Source organism: Symphodus melops (assembly GCF_947650265.1).
Source record: "Symphodus melops genome assembly, chromosome: 14".
Classification (NCBI taxonomy): domain Eukaryota; kingdom Metazoa; phylum Chordata; class Actinopteri; order Labriformes; family Labridae; genus Symphodus; species Symphodus melops.
The window spans coordinates 18318435-18342397 of NC_136704.1; the positions used below are offsets into that span (position 1 = coordinate 18318435).

Here is a 23963-nt window from a genome sequence, read left to right on the forward strand (position 1 = left end):
CATGCGTTTCCATCGCAGGCAGTCGGTGATAAAAGGCTGTGACAAATGAGGGGACTTAATTCAGGCTGTGCTTTTTAAGTAAAAGATATTATCACCCACGGGATTTAATAGCCGGCTGCCGGGCTGATCCACGGCAGAGATTAGAAGCGGAGCTGAGTCTTAGAGAGGACACGGAGAGAAAGATGGTGGTGGTGGTGGTGGTGGTGGTGGTGGTGGGGGGGGGGGGGGGCAGAGAAAGAAATGATGGAGGAAGAGTCCAAAACAAAGAGGAAGATTACTACTAAATATTTTCACATTTCAGAAAAACTCACAAGGCAAACCTCTTAAGAGCAAAGGGATTTGTTAACAGATGGATCATCTTCTGCCAGATTTTCTGTTTAGGAGGTTCTGCCACACTTCAAATCTGAGAAATAGATTTTAATCTGTTATGTAATTACCCCAAATAAAGTGAGAAGGCATCACGTCCAATCAGCGAGGCCTGCTCCCACATTTCAAAGTGTAAATCACCTCATCAGTTTACCACTCTGTAGTTACGCTAGTCTTGGTTGTGTTATAGGCTTTGTAGGGCTCCAGCTATCCTCCCTGGGCCGAGGGCTCGTTGTTGGGGTTTATTTCCACGAGCTTCACGTTGTTGTGCTGTCGTCGTAAGTGCTTAAGGAGGTTCGAGGTCGTGTTTTTTTGCAATAGCAGGGGTCCTAGTTCGGGACACAGTCTTTCCTTTTAATAAAACTTAAGTATTGGGAATATTTCGAGCCGCTGAATGGAAACATCTTCCAGGCTAGCCATGGTTGCTAACTAAGCTATGTGTGACAACAATTGACAAAAACAATGGCACAAAAAAAAAAACGACCCGCGGCAGCATCTAAAAAGAAGTCCAATTCTACAGGGGGGAAAAAACGTGGCAACCGTGAAGCTACTGTAGCTACCTTCCTGTTTGGCTGAGCAACCTGGGATTGTTGTATTTTAAATCAGAAGAAGAATAACAACAGTAAGGTTGTAACAAGTTCTTTTTTTGCGTTGGTAGCTGTAATATTATTACTAGAATGTCCTTACTATTTCGTCATACTCGTTACTAGTCAAAGTAACTGTATTACTGTATTGTATTATTAGTCATGTGTTACTGCCCAGCACTGATCATTACTACCTTGACAAAAACGTTCTACATTATCTTTTATGTTACAAACTAGATGAAGGTAGGGCGTGTTTTTGTCTTTTGGTGTTTCACCATCCAAAAGGACACATTTCAGTTGGTGTGTATGGAGAGAGTACGTGAAAGATAGAAAAGAAAAAGTTTGAAGAGGAGATAAGAGGAGACAAAGAGGAGAAAGGAACGGCTGTGAGAGACTGAAAAGGACATGAAGAAAGAGGAGAGGAGGGAAAAAGTGAAGGATAGGAGAAAGGAGAGGAGAAAAACTTTTTTTTTTAAATGAAACAACAAATAAATGGGGGGAAAGGAAATGAAAGAAAAAGCGGTTAAAAAAAGACATGGAGCAAAGACAAAGCAGGAAATGAGCAAAATATGAGATAATGACAGAAAAGGCTAGGAAAGAATGAGAAAGGAAAAGGGAACAAATAGGAAAAGGTGGGCTAGGGAGGGAGATGAGGGGAAGAAAAATAAAATAAAATTGGAAAAAAACAGGAAGGAAAGAAAAGTAAAGAAGAAGCTAAAATGGGTTTGAAAGTTGAGGAAAGGAGGGGAGGAGATAAGGAAAGGACACATTAAGGAAGAAGGAAAAAGGAGAGGTAGTGAGGGTAGAAGTTTGGGAAGAAGGGAGAGAAAAGATGGTAACGAATAGACAGAAAAGGATTGGACTGGATGGAAAGAAAAGTTGCTGGAGCATCTGATGGGAAAAACAACAACAACAACAACAACAACAACAGAGAAAACAGAGCGCTGTGTCATGGCAGCTCTTCTAACACCATGACACTGTCTGCAGTGATCTCCTCACCGTCTTTCTCTTCACTCAGTCATGCGTGACGCTCTCAGTCAGCACATCAATAGAGACATTTCTCTTCCTCGCTGTCTCTCTCTTTCTTTGCTGCCACAGCGACGGCTGAGCCTCTCTGCCTCTCAAATCCTTCACTTTTCTGTTTATTTACATTCAAAAAACTGTAACTCGCTCTTTGTTCAGTGTCCTCTCCCTGGCTCTTGTCCCCCCCCACCACCCCCCCCCCCCCCTCCTCGTCCTCTTTCAGCACATTCTCAGCTCAAAGATTAGAAGGAGTGTTACATAAGTTTCCCATCACATCTCTCAGCAGCTCGCTCTCCATCTTTGTGTGGAGCAGTTGGATTTGTTCTCGCTCTCCCCTCTTTGCATCCTGGTTCTCTCTTCTTCTCTCACAGTCGGTTGTTAGCGGCGTTCCTGCAGAGTTCTCTGCTTAGTTTTAACTCACGGATCATCTTTAATGGTCACCTGGATTGCTTTTTAAAGACTGGACTTGCAGGTTAAGTTAACGCTGCAGCTGCATAACAATCGACGTATATAACGTAAACACATTAAGATTGTGCGTGGTTGGATCAGAGGGTGGAGGCTCAAAGAAAAACTGAAAATGGCTGAACATGGCTGAACAACTGAACAGGCAACTTCTTGATTTGTTCTTTTGCTCCAATAAAAACCTTGAATCCTCCATTGCTATAGGACCTATATACGACTCGAAATGGGACCATCATTTTTTAAAAATAAGACATCCTTTATTAATCCCCGAGGGGAAGTGGACATCCTGCTGGAGTAAAATGAAATCTTCAGATTAGAGATTAAAACCATTCACTTAATATGAAAATGTTTCTGATAGTAATAAATCAAGGGGAAAGCTAACGTAGTCATTCACTGATCAGACTTCTTGTGCAAACCAGTGAGTTCGCCCCCTGCTGGTCATGAGGGAGGATGCAAGTTTAAGACAATTCTGCATTGGCTTTACTTTTTTAAGACATTGAGCTGGTAACAAAGAATCTGTCAACTGATTTGAGTCAGAGAAAAGTCTGAACTTTTAACCATTCAGGGATCAAAAGATTCAATGCATAGTACGCACTTTTATTACCTATTTTTCATCTAAAAAGTTGGCTGCGTCCTATGTACCGCTGCAACCAATTTACCAGTGTAAAAAGCTGAGTTAGCATTGTATTGATAGCGAGTGCAGCCGCCACTATCACCTGTTGCACATGACCTGATGCGACTGACAATGTGCCTCGTTCATTTTGTTTTTCAAGCAGTTGCATCCCAGAGCAACGCAAGCTGGGATATATAACAACCAGACCAGACTCTCTCTCATGAGGTTATAATTATGCATTTAATGAAAGAGGTGGTACACTCTCTATTTGTGGAGCACTGGTTTGATTGAAAACACTCCTCCATTAAATACAACAAGTGTGGAGAGGAGGTGAGCAGAGAGTCAGTCTGTCCTTCACAACTATTAACGTTACTGAGAGCTGAGAGCTCAGTGAGCATACAGGTAAGTTAGCATGATTACTCCACATGGTGAAAAGAGCTCACGCAGGAAGAAACGTTCGACCTTTTTCTCTCTGGGAGACCCCCCGCCCCCCCCCCCCCCCCCCCCCCTCTCTTGTTTACCGTAGAGAATCGTATTTTCGACTGTATGGACGACCTAATGCGAGCTGCACTGTCTTCTAAAAATGAGCTTGACTAATTTTAAGCCCAGAAAAATGTGCAACCTTCCCCTCAGGCTCAGCATAAGATGTGTGTTTCCATGGCAACAGCTCTGTAGAAACACCACTTTTGACCCCTCATCCTCCGCTTTGCAATCCACTGTTATTCCCTGAAAAATAAAGGTCACCATGTTGTATAAATGTAATAACATTTCTTTAGTACCAGATTTACTTTCAGCCTGCCGTCTTTGGAGCATTTCTTTTTTTACACCGTGGTTAGTGTGCACGCCCCATGTACGGAGGCTGCAGACCTCCAAGCGGGCGGCCCAGGTTCAAATCCAACCTTTGGCTTCTTTCTCACGTGTTATTCTCTACTCTGTCTCTGTCCCTGATTTCTGACTGTATCCACTGTCCTATCGCTACAATAAAGGCACAAAATGCCCAAAAATACCTCTTTGAAAAAATAAAGTGTATTTCAGTGTACTGTTGTTATTCCTGTCCCTAAGGCTTTTATTTAACTGTAAAAAAAAAAAAAAAACTTTTTATTTTAAATCATTTTCATATTTCACATTTGAAAATAGCATCTAAGGGATCAATGGAATAAATGCATTTATGTCTATATTAATCGCTCTCTAAAGATCAAAGAGAGAGTTAAGAAAGCTATTGGCTTACATACATATATTGGTATCAGAAGCGACCCCCAAAAATCCCATATCGCTCGAGCCCTTAAAAATCTGATTCAAAGTCTGAAGATTTTTAAATCTTTCTTTTAAAAATTCAAAATCCACGGAAACGTGGGTCCTCCTGTTAGCATAGCCGCATGAAACGCTGGGTCCCTAGCCCCCCCTCCTGGAAAATGTGGCTTGTGACATTACAAGACAAAGTCGTCACTGATCCAAGCCCATTGGCTCGTTGTAGCAAGCACAACCTCCCCTCTGACTGACTGTAGCATTCCCAATATTAAAAGGGGGGGACATATCCGAGAACAAAGCCGAACTACTGACCAATTACAAGAGAGCAGATTGGTTGACCAATCAGATCAGACTTGGCACACGTGGGGACCCTTTTTTCTTTTCTCTTGTGCGGGATTCTGAATGTTAGAAACACAGGCAGGCGAGAGAGCCTGCATGTTTCAAACATTAGCGATTGTGAACGTACTTTAGTAGACACATAAAATAGATATATGAACTCCAAAAAGGGGCATAATATGGGACCTCTAAAGTCCAACTATTTGATAACAGTCTTGTCACATCCACCTCCGATAGAAAGTCTATGCATTTATTTATCGTTCCATGTATGTGATTTAAAAACAGGTTGTAAAAACCCTGCCAACCGCCATGCATCCATTCATGCTGTAGCAGCAGCTAAATGCAGACACAATGTTAACACAATCAGAGATCAGTGGAGCCTTTTTAAGCTCCAAAAGGAGGTTTTCCCTCAAATAATGACGGCTGCGTTTATGCCTAAAGAGAAACCACTCATCTACTTATTCCACCTGCTGCCTCTGAACAGGCACTCTGTAATGTAAATGATATCATATCCTGCAGCTGCTGCACGATCTGTTCTCCCTTCCTGAAGCAGAGAAGAAGTGAGCAGGAATACTTCTCTCTGTGCTGCACAAAAAAAAAAGACGCAGTTATCTGGGTTATGTGGGCAGCAGTGTTACATAAGCGCACAGTCTTTATCGCAGCGATCAGAGCTGCTATCAACATGAACTCGACATGTAAAAAGCATGTTAACAGGTCTGTTAAACACAGAGACAGAGCGTGGGAGAGTGAGGCAGAGAAAGTGACCTCTTTTATTCTGCATGTGTCTCCATCTCCACACAGGGAGCCGAGTTACATAACCATCTTAGATTTTTTGATTTTTTTTTACTAATTAGCATAACTGCTAACTTAATTAAACCAAATTATCTCACAGAGGAAGACGCCTGCTATGAATGTAGACTTAGACTGTTTGTGTTATCCTGCTTCTCTTTTTTAAATCACAACAGAAACAGCTCGAGCTACATCACTGTAAGGGAGACTGCACGTCGAATTCACTCATCGAAAAAAAGCATCGATTGATAAGAGAAAATGAAAGGAAATGAGGTTTCCTGCTGTGATTTCTTGCAGTTTTACTGTTGAAGTTATCCTTCCAAAAATATAAATAGTGTATATCCAGACATCAGTTGGATACAAAAACTTAAAAATATATATCCTAATTAGAACGAGCTGCTTGACCAGGAGGCTTATCTACAGAGTGCACACCATCAGTGTGCGCTGCCTTCTGCCTACAGGTGCAGTGGTTGAGCTGCGTCCTGTACCACTCCTAACTGGATGAAGAACAATATGCACGCACTCGTTTGGACGGGCCAGTATCAACTCTTTGTTAAATAAACTGCTTCATGTATGATGGAAAGAACATCGTCTCTGTGTTTCTCTCGGTGGTGTTAGAATCGCTTGCAGGCCACAGGTATTGTTTTTTTCTTTTTAATATTTAAAAAAAAAAATGTTGTTTGTATTTTCCTCTTTAAAAAACCTCTTAAAGTAATGTTAATACAAAATAACTCATTGCAGAGAGAAACTTTTGTGTTTTCTTTTTTTTTATTAATAGTAAGGCTTTGTAGATGTCCCTCGCTAACATGAAAAAAAAAAAAAAAGACATGTCTAAATCTGAGTGAGGCCTCATGGCCGCACTTTGGACGCACTGAAGTGATAAACAAGACAATATGAATTAAGACCATCAGACCATCATTTTGCCTGGATGCAGGTGCAATATGTATCTATGCTAACTGATGAAAATCACCACGAGAGTTTCTCAAAAAACACGACAGAGAAAAAAACAATCAGAGTTCAGTGAACATTTTTGCAAACTCAAAGAGAGAAAAAATGCAGCAATGGCACGTTAAAATAACAGCTCGGAGGTCATAAGGTGTCCTGGGTCACAGAGGTCAGGCATACACCACGGATTAAATCTGAGCACATGACCTCACATAGGTCTACATATATTCATCATGCTGTTTGTTTCCTTGTGGTTTCTGTGAGTCAGCTCTTCTTTTGAACAATATGACACCGAGTGCTCCTCATGTTGGTTGTGAAAACTCCTTTCCGGTTGTGTTCGTCCTTTAATAGAGTCGGTGAGAATGTGTTCAGTCTCATGTGCCTCTGTAATCTCTCTCACCTCTGGTCTGCCTCCCCCCCCCTTTTTTGAGCTGCAGAGGGTCTTAAGAAGCACGGGACCATGTTCGTCAAATTCATAGACCCTCCACTTTTTCCCTTTTGGACTGAAACGCTCAGACAGAGCTTTGTCTATATCTGATCCTCCAAGTTTTGTTTTTTTATTTTCATAATTTGTAATAAACTGGTGCACTTACCTCAACTTTTATTGATGAAAATGAACCCTAAGTAAAGTTATAAACAAACTGTCTTTTACACCAGGCTGTAAACAATTTGGCTGTAAAGAGGGAGCTCTGTGGAAATAGACCCACTTCAGTAAACAGCCTCAAGTGGCCATCTGGGGAACTGCAGATTTGGTGCTTCAGTAGGCTGCAGATTGGCCACGATGCAGACTCCGAAGTAGCTTTAATTCTGTTTCACACCGTTTAAAAAAAGGTGAAGCAACAGCAGCATAATGAGTGCAGGACTTATTTATTTTGTGCATCCAGTCTTTTGTTTTACAAACAAAAAATGAAATGTGTGCGGCGCGATTAGTCGACTGAACAAGGAAATGTTGCCACCTTCACTTGTTGGTAGCAGAATGATGAGCTGGTTAAACTCCTTTTGAATAGGCACACATTGACAGTTAAATGCTGTGTCTTCGCTGAAGCTCCTGATGGGCCTGCTCTCCTCTCTCCACAATCCAGAACAAGCACATGAACTGAAAGCTTCTTAAAGGAGCAGCATGTTCCGTCCGTACTTTGATCAAGAGAATGGAGATGAAGTTGTATGTAGGCTGTATCAGGGGAAACGGGCACATCGACATAGATTCATTTTAATCCACCTGTCACAATGGCAGGTAGGTCGCTAGGAACCTCCCTACCAAGACTGTCAGCTGAAGCAGCTTCAGATAGTGTATGAAGCCACGCAGGGCAGAACTGAGGCCGTCACCTCAGATGTTTTTACTGTGAGAACTTCCTCAGCTCAACAACGCAGATCAGACGCATCACACAAAAGGCCAAGACAAACGTCCCTGCCGAGCTCTTTCACAGCACACACCGGTTAGGCGTGAGTGCAAACAAGGAGCCTCACACAGACTGCCTTTAATTACAGGACACTGTGTTTGGACTGTGAGCGCGACGAGTGACACTGAAGCACAAAGACCAAACTCTCCGTGATGAGTAAGAGCTCCGTGTTTTCTGCACAGCGAACAAAGCCGTCATTCGAACTTTAAATGCAGACAGGAGATGAGAGCGGCAGTCACAGTGGGAGGAAATAATTAGACAATCAGACAACGTTTAACAATTAATAACACCACACAGTAATCTGTCCTCATTGTATCTTTCCTTGTGTTTTTGGTTTTCACTCACAAATGAACCACGGAAGTTACCGCAGTTCAGTCAAAGTGTTGACACTTCCATTGACAGCTGACAGTTTTCTCCCCCATATTTGGTTAGCAGTCGTGTTTCTGTGTAATAATCCCGACTGAGGTGTCCAGATGGCCTAGCGGTTAAGTCCTGGCTCATGTACAGACAGAGGCTAGAGTCCTTTCTTGCATGTCATTCCCCACTCGCTCGTTCCCTGGTTTGCTCCTCTATCCACTGTCCTATCAAATACAGGCACCCCACCCCCCCAAACACAAACACACACACACACACACAGGCACACAAACAAAATCTTTAACAATAAATAAATATTTATTTTATTATCATGTATTGCCTTTCGGGTTCCTTTGCACATGCAGATTGGTGATAATGATCCATATTTAGGATCCTTTTTTCCTCGACATGCAACATGTTGGATGGAGGTCCACCACGCTTTCACACCATCTTCACACAATCAGATGAAGCTAAGCTAGTTAACAGCTACACTCGTGTTTCATGTTTGCCAATTTAGAGGTGAGGGACATTTTGGAATTAAGGAGAAAGATTTTGAAAACACAGGTACTGTGTAAAACGTGATGCACAGGAGGGAGACACACACACATGTAAAACTGCGATGTGATGTTTTCACACTTCACATTATTATGACATTGCATATTGCATAGGTCTACATGTGACAAAGATAATAAACATAAGGAACAAAATGGATTCAATTATAGGCTTCAACTCACATCCTTCATCATTTTGATCAGCCAAAACAAAAGGCACAAGGTCAAAGGTCACAGCTACAAAATTCCCATGAAGCTGTCACACTCTGACACAAACTATAATTTCAAATCAACCTCCGTCAAACACACACACAAGTGGAGCTTCCTTTGACAATGTGCATCTTCTTTTTCTCTGTAAGGAACATGCACACCACATTATTTTTTGGGGCGAGGGCGACAAGAAGATGGTGTGGTGAATTGTGCCGTGCTGATAATAACAAGCCGAGCATGTTCAGAGTTCAGAGAAACACACACACACAGTAAACAGAACCAGCCGCAGTGAAGGAAGAGAAGCAGGGCTGGGCTCGCAACCAAAACCAGCGAAAAACAACCACGAAGCGTAACCATCCCACCGCCGCTGCTATAAAAACCCCGAAGGGTCGGCGCACAGATACGAGCACACATGTAGATAATCACACAGCCAGAGGAGGCTGTTTATGAGCTCAGAGGGTTCATGCATAGACCATCAAACACTTTGAGTGAACTTCAGGAGAAGGAAACAATGAGTTGATTGTATGTGTACATCACAGCTGTTATAATAAGAGCACAGCAGAGCAGAAGGAGGCGCTGTCACCTCTGTAAAAGAGAGTTTTAGAGGTGATGTATTTTGACAAACTTGATGTGTCATGTAAGGCTCAATTCAAAGAGTTGTTTGTCTCTCTCTATTAACAAGAGTGCAAATAGGTGGGTGGGGTGGGGGTGAAGAGTGGGCGAGAGAGAGGAGAGGGACTTACGCGTTGCAGTAGGGTTTCTTGTCGTAGCCTTTGTAGTTCTTCATGTTCAGTGTCATCTTGCAAACCTCACAGTGGAAACATCCTTTATGCCAGTTCTAGAGACAACAGAGAGAGAGAGAGAGAGAGAGAGAGAGAGAGAGAGAGAGAGAGAGAGAGAGAGAGAGAGAGAGAGAGAGAGAGAGAGAGAGAGAGAGAGAGAGAGAGATTAACACTAAAAAAATAAAATGTCTGAAGTGCGAACATGTCCGGCTGCTTGTCTACAACAACTACACCCCAGCAGTTGTTAACATTGTCTACTGTACGGCTGGACACCTTTGGGTGTTCTACGATTCGAGTCAGTTTTGATCCTTGGGGTCACGATTCGATTGAGAATCTATCTTCAATACATAACGAGTCCGGACCATGAATTCAAGGTTTCCTTTTGAATCAGTCCTTCAGATTATCTGTGATTCTGACTGAATTTGAAGTTGTGAATCGATTTTAATGCTCAGAAGACAAGACTCTCGATTTTTACATTGATCGATTTTTTCCCCTCCTCCATTGTCTACAACCGGGCACAAAGGCACATCAGCAGGTCCCTCCACCTGCACCGGCATTAAGCCTCTCAGTAGTTCACTTCTAGAATCTTCTCCTTTCACTGATAGCTTTGATATATATATATATTTAGAAATACACGTCCCTCACTGTTCTCTTTTCTCTCTAAGTGTTGTTTGATTTGTTTTCCTCATGTGTCAGTCACCTTGTGTAGCTCCTATCTTGTATCAGTTTTTCTTTTGTTGACATTTTTTACAAGTTGTTGTATTCTTTCGGGTGAATAAAAACTCTTTCATCTGTTCCGGTGTTTCCTCACCGCTCCCCTGACTTTCAAAGATGATGTTTTATTTAAACCCTAAGAATAACATCTCCGACATTGTTCAAAGATCGAAGAACTTCAAAGAGTCTCGCTGCAGCAGATTGCTCGTCGATGAGCGTCACTTCCTCACTTGGTTTTTTTTTTTTTGTTTCCGACTGGAGGGACGCACACACACACACACACACACACTTCACACGCACACATTCGACGAACTTCATGGGGGGGGGGGGGGACAGGAGCTGCTGCAACTCTGATCAAACATTTCTCCTCCAACACAAAGTCTCCTTTTAAACACCCCAAAAACTTTCAGCAAATAACTAACACATTGGCTCAAATAAAACTGGAACCGTATTAGCTTGTATTCACACGTTTGATTATCTTTGTGGGCCTGGTGGAAGATGCATGTTTCCTGATGTAATAATGAGCTTTTGTAAGAGACAGCAGGAGCTCTGAACTCTTTGGATGGTCCGTGTACTTCTCTCTCTCTCTCTCTCTCTCTCTCTCTCTCTCGCCCTCACACACTTTATCTCACTTTCTCCTCACCTTCTCTGGCGGCCTCCTCCTCTCTAAATCACGCCCTCGAACATTGTTTTACGTTTATATCCACTTATTGCTGCTTCAAACGAGGCGTGTCACATTTTACAGGACAGCACAGAAGCTAGCCGTACAGTCCTTTTGGGGGTTTTTTGTTTGTTTTTTAAAAAGCTGGATCTTCCTGACGTCTGACATATTGACAGAGTCGAGGATGATGATGAAGTTTAACGTTCGGCTCAAACCAATCACCAGAGCAGTTTTGATTGCAGCTCTGTGAAACTGGAGTCCTCGCTCATAACGGTGGGAGTTCACATGGCGTGCACGGCCTCCATGCTGTCGTGTCATCTGACGCTTCATACGACAGACGGAGAACGCACGAGAAGAGACTATGAATAATTCATCATCGTTATGCAACAGACTATCAGAGGTGTATTCAGACTAAGACTAAATAATGAGTCAACACGAGTCCCTATTCATATTCTGATACAATCAGTAAGATGTATGAAAATGACTGTGGAACACAGACTGACTCTCATTATTGGATCAGGAGTCAACGCAATAAAAACAATGCAAATTTCACTCAATAAATAAGAACAAATATTCTATGCTTTCTTTCTCAACGTGTGCACGCTACACTGCCGCATGGGGGCCGCAATTTATCTGACACTGTTTTGATCAAATTAGCACTCAGCTTCCCACAGGTTAAACTTTGAGTATGTAAAATCCACCGGGGGGGGGGGGGGGGGGGGGTCTCAATCAAAACAGTAAGAAGAGGTGACTCTGAGATTATCATGGGAGTGAGTCTCTCTGTACGCTTTATTTTATATCATATCCTAATAACAACTGTGATAAGAAAAACAAACAACCAAGCTTAGTTAACTGAAAACCATTACAGCACTCTTGAGTTTTAAATTAAATCTAATTAAACCTTTCAAGCAAAGAGTCTTTGTGAAAAGTTTGCTTTTATCCCCCATTGGATCCATGCTGGGTCTTAGTTAAAACAAAAAGAAAGGTTGAGACCTGCTCTTTTTGTAAAGTGTTTAGAGATCAAATGTGTGGAGAACTGGAGCTCTACAGACAAAGAGTGTTGAAGTGATAGTCAAACAAATATCTGATATCAGAATGGTCCAACATATGGCTTTCAGCTCTGCTGGAAAATGATTGTGATATTTTGGTATCCAGGGTAGAGTTGATATTTTCTGGAATGGACAGCTTATTTGAACTTATTTGGAAGAGATCAATGAACATATAAATAAAATATTTGGGACAAACACTCCTTTGAAATGTGAATCTGTGCATATATTGTTTGAATTAACCTGCCCTCTCCATCATTTTTGATTTCTTTGCTTGATGCCTAGAATAAGCTCCCCAGTTCTGTTCATGTTTTTTAGTACATGAATGATTTTTTTTTCTTTAATTTTTTGGAAAAAGGACAAAGACCCTCAGACTTTATGCTACCACCTTTCCTAAATCCCATCAGAGACGGGGACAGACACCAGACTAATAACTAATAGAGGATCAATGAAAGTCTGTAAAGGGTACAAATGGAAACAATAACTTTTGTTTTGAATAAAAAGAAAGTTAAAAAAAAAATCTTACTATATTGGCTATCTGATGCCAATTTCAAAACCACAACAGAAACAGAAGTGATGGACACCCAACAGTGGGACCTTACATGTTTTTAATACAAGCAAGCATTGCTGTTTGTCTCCAGAAATGTTTCTAACTATTAGTCCAACAGACTACTAGTATTAGTTAGTATTAGATCACTAATCCACCTGTTAAAGCAGCTTTCTTGTAGTGAACTAGATAAAAATTAAATAAAATAAATAAACAGGTGGTATCGACAACTTTACATCAATGTGTAAAAATAGGTGATGTATTTATTGTTTACAGATTGACAGGAAACGAAAAGTCAACAGAGACTGAGGGTTACTTAGACCGTCTCTCTGCTCACCTTGTCCAGACAGCTGACTTTCTCCGTCGGGTAGACGATCTTCCCGCAGCGGGCACATGAAGGATTCATGCTCCTCTAACGTCTACAATCCGCTCGTTACACGGAGATGGACTTGAAATAAATTCCACACCTTTTCAAGCCAGAGACACGAGAAGAGAAAAGTAAAAAAAAAAACTGAAACTCTGTGAAAGACGAGGGCTCCTCTGCTCCGTTACTCAGCGGATCACCGTCCGGTCTGAACGTCTGGATGCTGCGCTGGGAAAGAGCGCTTCATTAGCATCAAGCCAACAGCAGTTAGCGAGGAGGAAACCGGAAATCAGTTCCCAGAACCGGAAATAGTTTTATTGTCCGCTTGTGATGAAACAAAATAAAAGTCCAAACACCCTAAAAAGGATTTAGTTTTGGAGAAACCCAAACCCAGGGTTACATGAATAAAGGTATTTTTGTATGATAAAATAACAACTACCTAAGTAGTTATTTTGTTCTAAAATATTTTGTCTAATCATCAATTTCATAAAATAGCCTCCATTTAATGTTGGCAAAAAAAGGTTTTGTTTGTTCTGCCTTAAGGGTCAAATATCCCTCTTTATAAAAATATATGAATGGAGAAAATTAACAACTCAATCAGAAGCAGAACCGTAAAAATGTAAAAGATGAAAATGGCAACGTATGATTCTAAAGTTAGGCCACACGCTTCAATAATAGTTTATTAACAGGCAAATGGCTCCCTCTGCTGCCTCATGAAGGTACAAAATCAATTAGAGAAGCTCGGAGCTGCACAGAGATGTTATGATTGAAGGTGTAATGGCAATTTTCCTATTTTCATCCTCCTTTACAATGATTGCCATTAACAAACAGGCAGGCAAGGATGAAGTCTTACGCAGATGTAATCATGACAATCCAGTCATAATTGTTGTTGACTTGATGGTTTATTGTAGTGATTTGATGAACAAAAAATGAGAATAAAACATACCATTTCCAGTGGTTTTTCTGAGTGCTGGTCGTAACATAAGTGCTGGTCTGGAGAGAACTGTTTGTGCTCCCCCTAGCTGTTCCCGCCCCTTCCTGTCACCTATTCTCATATATAAACACACCCCCATGCCTTCAGTGTCACTCGTGAAAAATAATATACAAGAACTATCCAAACTAAATAACATGCCAACAATAAACACAAAATGGCTCCTACAGAAGGTATAAATAATTATGATTAACAACAATTGGGAAAAGTAAAATAGGCTTAAAAACATGATCTTAAAAGCAAACATCAGAAAAACATTGTTTCACTTTCACGAGGCAGGATCACGATAAGAGATTTATTGAAACTTTGTAAAAAAGTATCATAGTAATTTAACCTCCTGAACTTTAAAAGGCCAATTTATTTAATTGTATGCTGTTTCAGGACTTAAAGGTACAGGCTTCTTCCTGGTCAGTAAAACAATTACACAAAAACATATTTTATTTTTTATTTAACCTTTATTTATCCAGGAAAAATCCCATTGAGATTAAAAACCATTTTTTCAAGGGAGTCCTGGCCAAGAGGCAGCAAACATTACACAGTCAGACTCACAACATACAGACAATTAACAGAAATTAAAATTATAAAAGACAATGAGTAATAAAACATTTTTAAAAACAGTTACAAGTAAAGGAGTGTGTCTCAAGTTCTCTCAGCTTGGATTTAAAAGCATTTAAAGAAATCAGTTCAGTTATTTTCCAGTCTTTTCGTAGCATGTTCCATGTAGAAGGAGCGGAGTGGACGAAAGCCTTTTTTCCCAGTTCTGTCCGGGCAAATGGAACAGACAGCAACAACTGATCATTGGAACGCAAACTGTAAGAATCAATGCTTCTCCGTACAATAAGGCCACAGATGTATGAGGGCAGGAGCCCAAGCATGGCCTTGTAAATAAAAGTGCACCAGTGTCTTAGCCTCCTGGTGGACAAAGAAGGCCATCCCACTCGGGAATACAGTTTACAATGATGAGTCCGGCCTCCACAATTAGTAACAAATCTGAGAGAAGCATGGTATACAGCATCAATCTTGCTTAGACATTTAGCTGAGGCATTCATATATAACAGGTCTCCATAATCTAAAATGGATAAAAAAAAGTTCCAGTAACCAGCCGCTGTTTCACCTCAAAAGAGAAACAAAATTTATTTCGGAAGAAGAAACCCAATTTCTGTGATTTCCCAATATACTGCGATTGAAAGAAAGCAAAGCAATGTATGTATGTAAAAATTGCACTTTGAATAGTAAAATCCTTCAATATAAAATATTTTTTAAATGTGTATGAAGTTAAAAAGCTCACAACCAACTACAACATACAACTACTTGTTGAAACATTTCTGAATTGACGTAGATTGAGCTACTTTAAAATAACAAACCTGATACAGTCAGCTGACCACAGATATTTTTAAAGATCAGTTAGTTAGAAATCCTTAGGTCAACATGTCCAACATGAAACATCCTCATTCAGCTTCAGATCAGTCCCAGGTGTTCACAGAGGAAGGGATCGATGTCACAGAGAGCTTCAATCATCTCTGAACTCGCAGCTTCACCTTTCTTCCTCACCGAGTCGATGACACGGCGAGCTCTGTCACTTTTGTTTTGCATCTCGTTCAATGACTCCTGCTCAGAGTCGGTCATCACCCTTTTCTCAAGCAGTTTGTCCAGCAGAGTTTTGAGGACAGGTGCTGATACCCCCTCGATGAAGCCGCTCCGTATGCGCAACAGCCTCTCGTCAGGAGGCAGATTCAGGGTGCTTGGCCCACAGGACCCGTTTACCCCAGAGGACAGAAGACAAACGTGTCTTTCCCAGACGCTGCAGGAGCTGATGGCATCTCTCAAAAGCAGCTTCATGTGTTTCATGGGCTGCTGTAAAGTCACCTGGAATGATGGAAAGTAGTTGTCATAGTTGTCACATTCAAACTCTGCTTGTGTTGGATCCACGAGAACGTCTTCTTCAGGACAGGTGGACAGAGTGTATTCCTGCTGTGGGTAAAGTTTACAGTGTGGGGACTTCTCTACGTAGCGCTCATCTCCAACCAACTTCTTCCTGGTGCGCAGCACGTCACGGAGCACCACATTCCGCGGCAGCAACAACACATTGAGGAGGGAGCTGGGTTCGGGATTAGCCGGGGGTCTGTAGAACAGCAGAACCAGCGCTCGGACCGGGTCAGGTGGAGAGTCTTCGTCCTTGACGTTACCGAAAGCAGAAAAGCCTGAGATCTTTATGATGACGTGAGTTTCTGTTATCTTATGAGGGACAATGAAGTCGATGCCCTCTTCATTCACGTGAGCCACCGACGTGAACTGAAGTGTTCCTGTGGAGCGGATCTGGCAGTGTGGGAGGTGGAGCTGACACACACTCTGCTGCTCACATGTGATGTCGAACAGGGGTCCTGCAGGCTGCTTGTGATGCTGGGACAGTACCTTCATGTTCCAGGGGACCGTCCTGTAGACCACATCCCCTTCTCGCTCCATGTGGAACACCAGACCAGTCACGCTGCACTGGTACAGGCCCGGACAGGAGCACTGGAACCTGTAGGTTTCATCGTCTTCATCATCACTGATGTCAGGTGTAAACTGCTCACAACTGGCTTCTAACCGAAGCTCAGGTAGACTAGGTGCTCGTGTTTGGGTGTTGTTCTCTGCAGAGGTCATGTGACTCAGTGAGGGGAAGCTGTGGGAACGAGGGAAGGATCCATAAACTCTTTTACTCCAAGCAGGACCTGAGGAGCAGGTTTGGATCTGAGAATGTTCTGGCTGGGTGTTTGTGACGGAGCAGGTCACAGCTGTGACGGCTGCATCCAGCTCTACCTGAGCATCACTGTCACCTAGTGACTCCTCCAAGTCCTTTGATCTTTCTGGAAAGAAAGGGGTGTTTGTGAAGGGGACTCGTGACCTCAGACGTTCAAACTCCAAGTTACACCACATGTCTGGTTCTTCACTTTGGAGCACTAAGGGCTGGTTTTTAAGGGACTGATTTAAAAGAGAGGCTGGGGAAAACTGATCAGGAAAGGTAATGCTAGAGGTAGTACCTTGACTTACTTGTGATGTATTATTATCAGAGTCAGAGTGTTCAGGCCTCTTCTCTTCAATTCTATAACGATAACCCATCGGCTTGCTTTCTAACTGTGGGGGAAGCCAACATGTGGAGACATGTTGGTTACATCCAGGAATTGAGTCGTAGCTTTCATCCATTGGTCCAAAGCTTTTACGCAGATAATCGGCATATGTTTCATCTGATTGTTCATGTCGAAGACTAACATCAGCTGAAAGCACTTGTGATTGAGTTGGCGACCTTTCATATAGGATCATAAGGTCACTGTTGTTGAAGAGATCCTCTTTTTTTGGCTGTTCCTCATTGATGGGACCTCTGAGAGCATCAGTGCTGTTTTCTGGGGACAAGGTGTGAGGGACAGACCGACCGAAGGCCCTGTTCTGTGAGCCTGACCACATAGATCCTTCTCCTGACATTTCTTGTGATAAAGGAGTGTCAATAGCCGAGATAGAACTGTCATACTCAAAAGAGGAACCTGAATTAGGCCAATGTTGACGTGGAAGTATTAATGACTCTGCTTTGCCTTTCTTCAACTCTTCTTGTTCTCTAGGTGTTCTACTGTGGTCATGAAACACATGTTGGCTGCTTGCCCTATTGGCATATTTCCTGATGAGTGATGAGTGACGAAAAGTTTCATCTCTAGTTTCAGAACTGTTGAAGGCAGGGTTCCAGGTGCTGGAAGGCTGAACAGGGAGCCATGATGATGGAGGTGATGGTTGATTTAGAAATGGGGAAACCTCGTGTTCAGACTGAGCTGAGTTGAAGAACTTGCTTGGTTCTGGTTTGTGAGAGGGATCATAAAGTGGTTCGACCAGTTGTTCTTGAGATAGAGCCTTTCTAAGACGTTTCGCACTTCTAATTGCTCTAGATGTTCTTCTTATGAGTGTCATTTCTTCTGCAGTTTTTTTTCTTTTGATGGTTCGAGGTATTTCTCGCTCAACACAACTAAATGGTCTTTTCAACAAATCATCATTGCTAAATTGTCTGTTGGAGGTTGGATAACCTCTAGGCCTATAGCCTAATAATGGGTCTTTTATGCCGACATTTAACGCGTCCACCTTTGAGGGTTCAGCTCTTTGGAGCATTAAGGGCTGGTCTTCTCGGTTTAAACCAGAACAAACAGAGGATGGCTGAAACTGATAATGAGAGTTAATGCCAGAGGGAGTACTTGGAGTTTCTTGTGATGAGGATCCACTATAAATAGACAAGTATTCTCTTTCCTTGAACAAATCTTCTAAAGTTTTTTGAAGGGCAGAATCAAGGGATGTTTCATCGAATTGTTCGTGTCGAAGACTAACATCAGCTGAAAGCACTCGTGATTGAGTTGGCAAACTTTCATATAGGATCATAGGGTCACTGTTGTTGGAGAGATCCTCTTTTTTTGGCTCTTCCTCACTGATGGGACCTCTGAGAGCATCAGTGCTGTTTTCTGGGGACAAGGTGTGAGGGACAGACCGACCGAAGGCCCTGTTTTGTGAGCCTGACCACATAGATCCTTCTCCTGACATTTCTTGTGATGGATTTAGGAAAGGAGAGTTAATAGCCGAGATACGCCTGTCACACTCAAAAGAGGAGCCTGAATCAGGCCAATGTTGATGTTGAGGCATAAATGATCTGCCTTTCTTCATTTTTTTTAGTTCTCTAGGTGTTCTACTGTGGTCATGAAACACAGATCCTCTGCTTGGCTTATTGGCATATTTCCTAGATGAGACACAAAGAGATATGTTGTCTGTTGATAGAAATGCATCTTGATACATTTTCTTCTCCATCTCATCTGTAGTTTCAGAACTGTTGAAGGCAGGGCTCCTGCTCCTGGAAGACTGGACAGGGAGACATGATGAATGAGGTGATGGTTCACTTAGAAACGTGAAAACCTTGTGTTCAGACTGAGCTGAGTTGAAGAACTTGCTTGGTTCTGGTTTGTAAAAGGGAAAACCGGTCGAACTACAAAGTGGATCCTTTCTAAGAAGTTCCTTCCCAGATTTTCTGCTTAATTGTCTGATGGATGTTGGATATCCTCCAGGTCCATAGTCTAATAATGGGTCTTTTATGCTGACATTTAACGCATCCACCTTTGAGGGTTCAGCTGTCTGCTGACTACTGCCGGCCTTACAAGCAGACAGGGTGACGGGCAATTCTCCTTTTTCTTCTTCCATCTTCTTTTTTTAAAGTTGATTTGAAATCAAAACTTTGAATATCTTCTTTATGTTGTTACAGAGTTTTCTTTATCTGGCCCTTAAATAAAGAACAGAATGACATGCACGTTAAAGGGATACTTCACACATTTGCATTAAGATTTGTGTCATTAAAAGCTAATAGTATTTTTGAATGGTCATTCATCCTGCCCCATTTTCCCCTGAGAGGGGAAAGCTACACATTTCTTTTCTGAAAAGTAGCCTCCACTCCAATGAAGCAACAACAGTCATCTAATTTTACTTTTACTTAAGTAAGTTAGCTTTTGTTTAGTCAGACTTATTTGCAGGATTTTCATGAGACCTTGATTTGCAGAAGATAAGATAAGAACATGCAAATCGTGTTTAATATAAAACATATATATGTATATATATATATATAATGATGATAATGGTTATTATTAGAATTATTATAATTTTTTTGATATTGATATTATATATAGGCCGAGGCCTATATTATACAAGACGAGAAAAACACTGCCTTAAAATATAAAATATCGAGTTTTAGGACCGGACACCAAACGACCGTGATCATCACCCTACTCCAGCAAGACTCGTATTAATTCCAACTTTTCTACACAATCTGTCAGTAGTCAGTAGACAATAGCCCACCTATTATCCCTGCCGTAGGCCATAGAGTATATTGCTACTGCCTACTTTCAGTAGTAAACACACATAGTAGGCAGTTCGTTTGATTCATTCAGTTATGGAAGTGGTGTCATTTGCGTTTGTCTACACGGATGTTGCAGAAAAGGTTTGATAATGATGCAAATATATATGACATGTTTTGTTGTTAATTAAAAGCAGCGATTTCATTGTGGACTTTAATTGTAGACTGATAATGTATTCAATAATCCATTGTTTTGATAAAAGGGCGCACATTCATTTTAGCCTACGGTTCATTTTGCACAGCATTGTGGTAAAATAAAATGTATTTCCTTAAAGAAAGCGTCCGATCCTTTATGTTGAAGCCATTTATCTATTCGCTCCTATTTGTTGATATTTTAATCAATGAACATATCATGTTTGTCATTATGAGTGGCATCGGGATAAGCGATGTCAACGAATAAATGAATGAGATGGATTAAATCAGGGTGCGCGTTGTTTAACTGACCACTCTTATCACTTTACAAAACCCGGAAGTTAGTATGTTGTTTTCAATGTCCATTTACCTGGTAAGATGGTGTCTAACTCAGTTGTCTTATTTGCAGTCTCCTCGGTCCGCGACCAGCAGTAGTTATAGACCCGCCGTGTGAAGGATCGTCCCAAAGCTCCTCTTAAAGGAGGAGAGAGGATGGAAGAGAGGGGAGGGAGATCCGAGAAGCGATGAGTGAGGACAGCCGACTTCACGGAAGTCTTTTTACTGACAGACTCGCCCGGGTCACCCCCGCTTCTCATATATCACTCATTGATTGGACGTTGAAGCCGATCAGACTTCAGTGAAACTTCAGATCAGCGGAGTTTAATACTGGAGAAAAGATGAACATTAAAAAGACACTAAACGGAGCGTCAGACATTTAAACAGATTTTAAACATCTGTAAAGAGTCGGTCTGTGATGAGCTGGGATTAAAAAGTGTCTGACATGAAGATTAACAAATATGAAGCTCTATCACTTCTATAAAATCTCTAGGCTACATGAGTGGAGGCAGAGCAGTGTTTTCTGATTTAGGGGAGACTGGGGTAAGAGGAGCCATTCTTCACATCACTACATCAAGGCAGTTAGTTTTATCGCAAACTAATATATCTGCATATATCAGAATCAGCTTTATTGGCCAGCTATGTTTAACACAAAAATAATTTAACTTCAGTAAACTGTGCTCTTTATGTAGCCTACAATGTAAACATTAAATATTAACAATTAACGAAAAATATAAACAAGAAGGGTAAAGACTAATATGTATAAGATAACAGTGCAGTATGTGAGCAAAAGGATGATGAAGTGAACATGAGGTATAGTTATCTTTTACAGTATTTACATTGAAGAGTGTGGGTAGATGATCATTTAAATGAAATCATATATGTAGATTCACAGTGACAGTTTAGTTCCAGGGTTATTTCACAGAGACAGGTCTGACACTCTTTGACTGTTCAGTGTTCATCAGAGTGACAGTCTGGGGGAAGAAACTGTACTTATGACAGGTTGTTTTGGCGTACAGTGATCTGTAGTACCTGCCTGATGGGAGGAGTTTGAACTGTTTGTGTCCAGGGTGTGAGGATCATGCAGTGATGCTACCTTCTCATTTCCTGACCCTGGACCGTAAAAGTCCCGGATGGGAATAAGGTCGACACCGGTGAGCTTTTCTGCAGTCCTGATTGTCCGTCTATGTTGGTCTATGTCTGTCTAGTTTGGTTGCAGATCCAAACCAGACAGTGATGGAGGTGCACAGAACAGACTGAATGATGTAGGTGTAAAACATGATGAGCAGCTCCTGGGGCTGGTTGAACTTCCTGAGCTTCAAAAAGTTTCACAGAAGGGTCCCATGAGGTGCCATCATTGGTGCAGAGGGAGAATAGCAGTGGGGGAGGGAACACACCCCTGGGGGGCGCCAGTGTTGATTGTCCGGGTGCTGGATGTGATGCTCCCCAGCCTCACACGCTGCCTCCTGTCAGTCAGGAACTTTATGGTCTACTGACAGGTGAAGGCCGGCACTGTGACCTGGGTGAGTTTCTGGTGAAAGATATGATGATGGTGTTAAACTCAAAGCTGAAGTCCACAAACAGGATCCTAGCGTAGGTCCCTGGGGAGACGAGGTGAGGCAGGATGTAGTTCAGTCCCATGTTGACTGCATCCTCCACCAACAAGGCAAACTGCAGGGGGTCCAGCATGCAGTCTGTCGAGGCTGGCTGCAGAAGCATCAAGAAACTTGCATACCCATTCAAAAGTGCATACCTCTGCATGTGTATATGTATTTAGATAAACCTGTTAAGCTAAAGAAGTCCTTAGGTAACCCAATCGTCTTCTTTTCTATCTTTCTTTTCTTTACTCTTAATTTTATTGTATTTGTGTCATGTTCTTAGTAAGAAAGAAAAGAAATGTTCAATGAAAACATTAAAAAAGGTCTTACTTTTATAAAAACTCTTATAAAGTGCTCGTCCAGAGTGGAGGTAAATTCCACAGTTTAGGAGCTGAACAACAGAATGGGAAGCATGAGGATGAAAATCATTGCAATAATGTAAATCGTGTCCATGAGGGGGCACTCTAACAATCGAGATGAGCAGCTCTTTTCATGTGATTAACTTGAAGTGAGATGGTACAAATTTACTAAACTAACACTAAAACATATCTGTTTAAGAAATTTAGAGGCAAACTGATAGAAAAGTGAAATAAATTATTGTTATATCTGTATGCAACATTGAATATTAAATTAAATTAACTTTAGAAACCCACAGAATCATTCCTGTTTATAAGAAGAAAAATAGCAAAAGCAGGCTGTTGTTTTTTGACAGATAAACTTTTAAATTTGTTGCATGGACAAAAAACTGGGGTGCTGGAAAAAGTTAAAACAACCGTGCGGTCACATCAAGTTTAACTGTTTTGAACACTGTGAGAAAAAAAACACAAGAGGAAATAAAAAAAACCCTGAAGCACAGGTTTGACAACCACAAGTTAAACCAATCACTTTGGGCACTTTGATGAGTGAAAACTACCCTCTTCTTCTTCATCTCAAAGGTAAGTCTGGGAAAAGCTTATGTGTTTTCATTAATATCCTAAACTTAGATTTGACATAAAGATAATAGGGAGAAGACCTTTGTCAAAGGTTCAGTTTATTCACATCAAACGAAAGAAAGGTTGAGCTGGCAGGAAACAGTGTGAAGTGGCATTTCACTTTGACTTCACTAAATAACTTCTGATTAACTTTATAATAACAAATTATAATGTTCATAGTGGTGACATGTTTGTGAAAAGTGTTTAAATCACGTTTTCAAAATAAAACTTTACTTTGGTATTTTTATTTTCTAACTCTCCATTTCAATAGTACCGAGGGATTATATGTTTTACTCCCATATCTTTATTTAAGAACTTGAATTACATTTTCAAAATATTTAAAAAATATATATAATGAACACCTTTGTTCTCATTTAATTTCATAGTTTTTGAAACATGTCAAAGACCTGCAGGTAAATCAGAAAAAAAAAGCACTTACGATGTCTAAAAGCAACCGAGAGGAAGCAGCTAATGTGTTCTGAGAGATTCATTATGTTTTTGTCAATGAAGGATGAAGGCTTTGAAAAGAGGGACGTGGCATCCACTTGTGTTTTAAAAAATAGCATCTTTCACATTTTTACAATGTATGGGATGTCAAGGATGTTTTCAAATAACAGACACTTAAAGTGGATGAATAAGTGCTTCTAAAATATTGTGCCTATTTAATTGACACGGTCATTCATTCTGATTATTTTAGAAAGGGGACAGTGCAAATGAATAAAACGCATGATTATACATTTGTGTTCTGTAGATTTAGCCAAAACAGGGTAAAATAATAGGACAGAGTGCAACGATTAGAAAACACACAACTGCTGAGAGCTCTAAAAGCAGTCGTGAAAAAACATGTGATCAAAACTACTAGTTCACTTTTAAATAAAGCAAAAATACAGTTTCAGCTGTTGTAACATAAACTAAATTATTTCACGGACAATTTAAAGTTCAAATGTGTATCTTTTCCACCTTAAATGCTGAAAATTAATCTAATCATAGCCTACAATAACTTTCACCAGGCAGAATGGGTTCTCTATAGGTTTG

General features: G+C 41.1%; 2 protein-coding genes across 2 annotated transcripts in view; both read right to left on the reverse strand.

The window, feature by feature from the left end:
• Positions 1–13306, reverse strand: part of LOC306835388 (uncharacterized protein) — a 74114-nt gene extending 60808 nt beyond the window's left edge. The window contains exons 1-2 of the mRNA XM_079361876.1: positions 12969–13306; positions 9625–9719 (exon numbers count right to left, since the gene is read on the reverse strand). The gene's annotated coding sequence lies outside the window, so the exon portion shown is untranslated. The remainder of the gene's footprint in view (positions 1–9624; positions 9720–12968) is intronic.
• A 1884-nt stretch (positions 13307–15190) lies between these two features.
• LOC306834970 (caspase recruitment domain-containing protein 8-like) lies at positions 15191–17433 on the reverse strand. The gene is made up of 2 exons (XM_079361316.1): positions 16949–17433; positions 15191–16828 (listed from the first exon to the last, which is right to left on the reverse strand). Exons 1-2 carry the CDS (start codon positions 17425–17427, stop codon positions 15445–15447), a joined length of 1863 nt encoding a protein of 620 aa, XP_079217442.1. The 5' UTR covers positions 17428–17433; the 3' UTR covers positions 15191–15444.
• Between the last annotated feature and the right edge of the window lie 6530 nt (positions 17434–23963).

Bases quoted from the DNA above. Each gene is read 5' to 3' on its own strand.
- LOC306834970 (XM_079361316.1), bottom strand. From the start codon at position 17,427: ATGTGGTCAGGCTCACAGAACAGGGCCTTCGGTCGGTCTGTCCCTCAC. The intron at 16,829-16,948 runs GTCCCTTAAAAA...CTTTCCAGAAAG, and splicing joins CCAGCCTCTCTTTTAAATCA to ATCAAAGGACTTGGAGGAGT.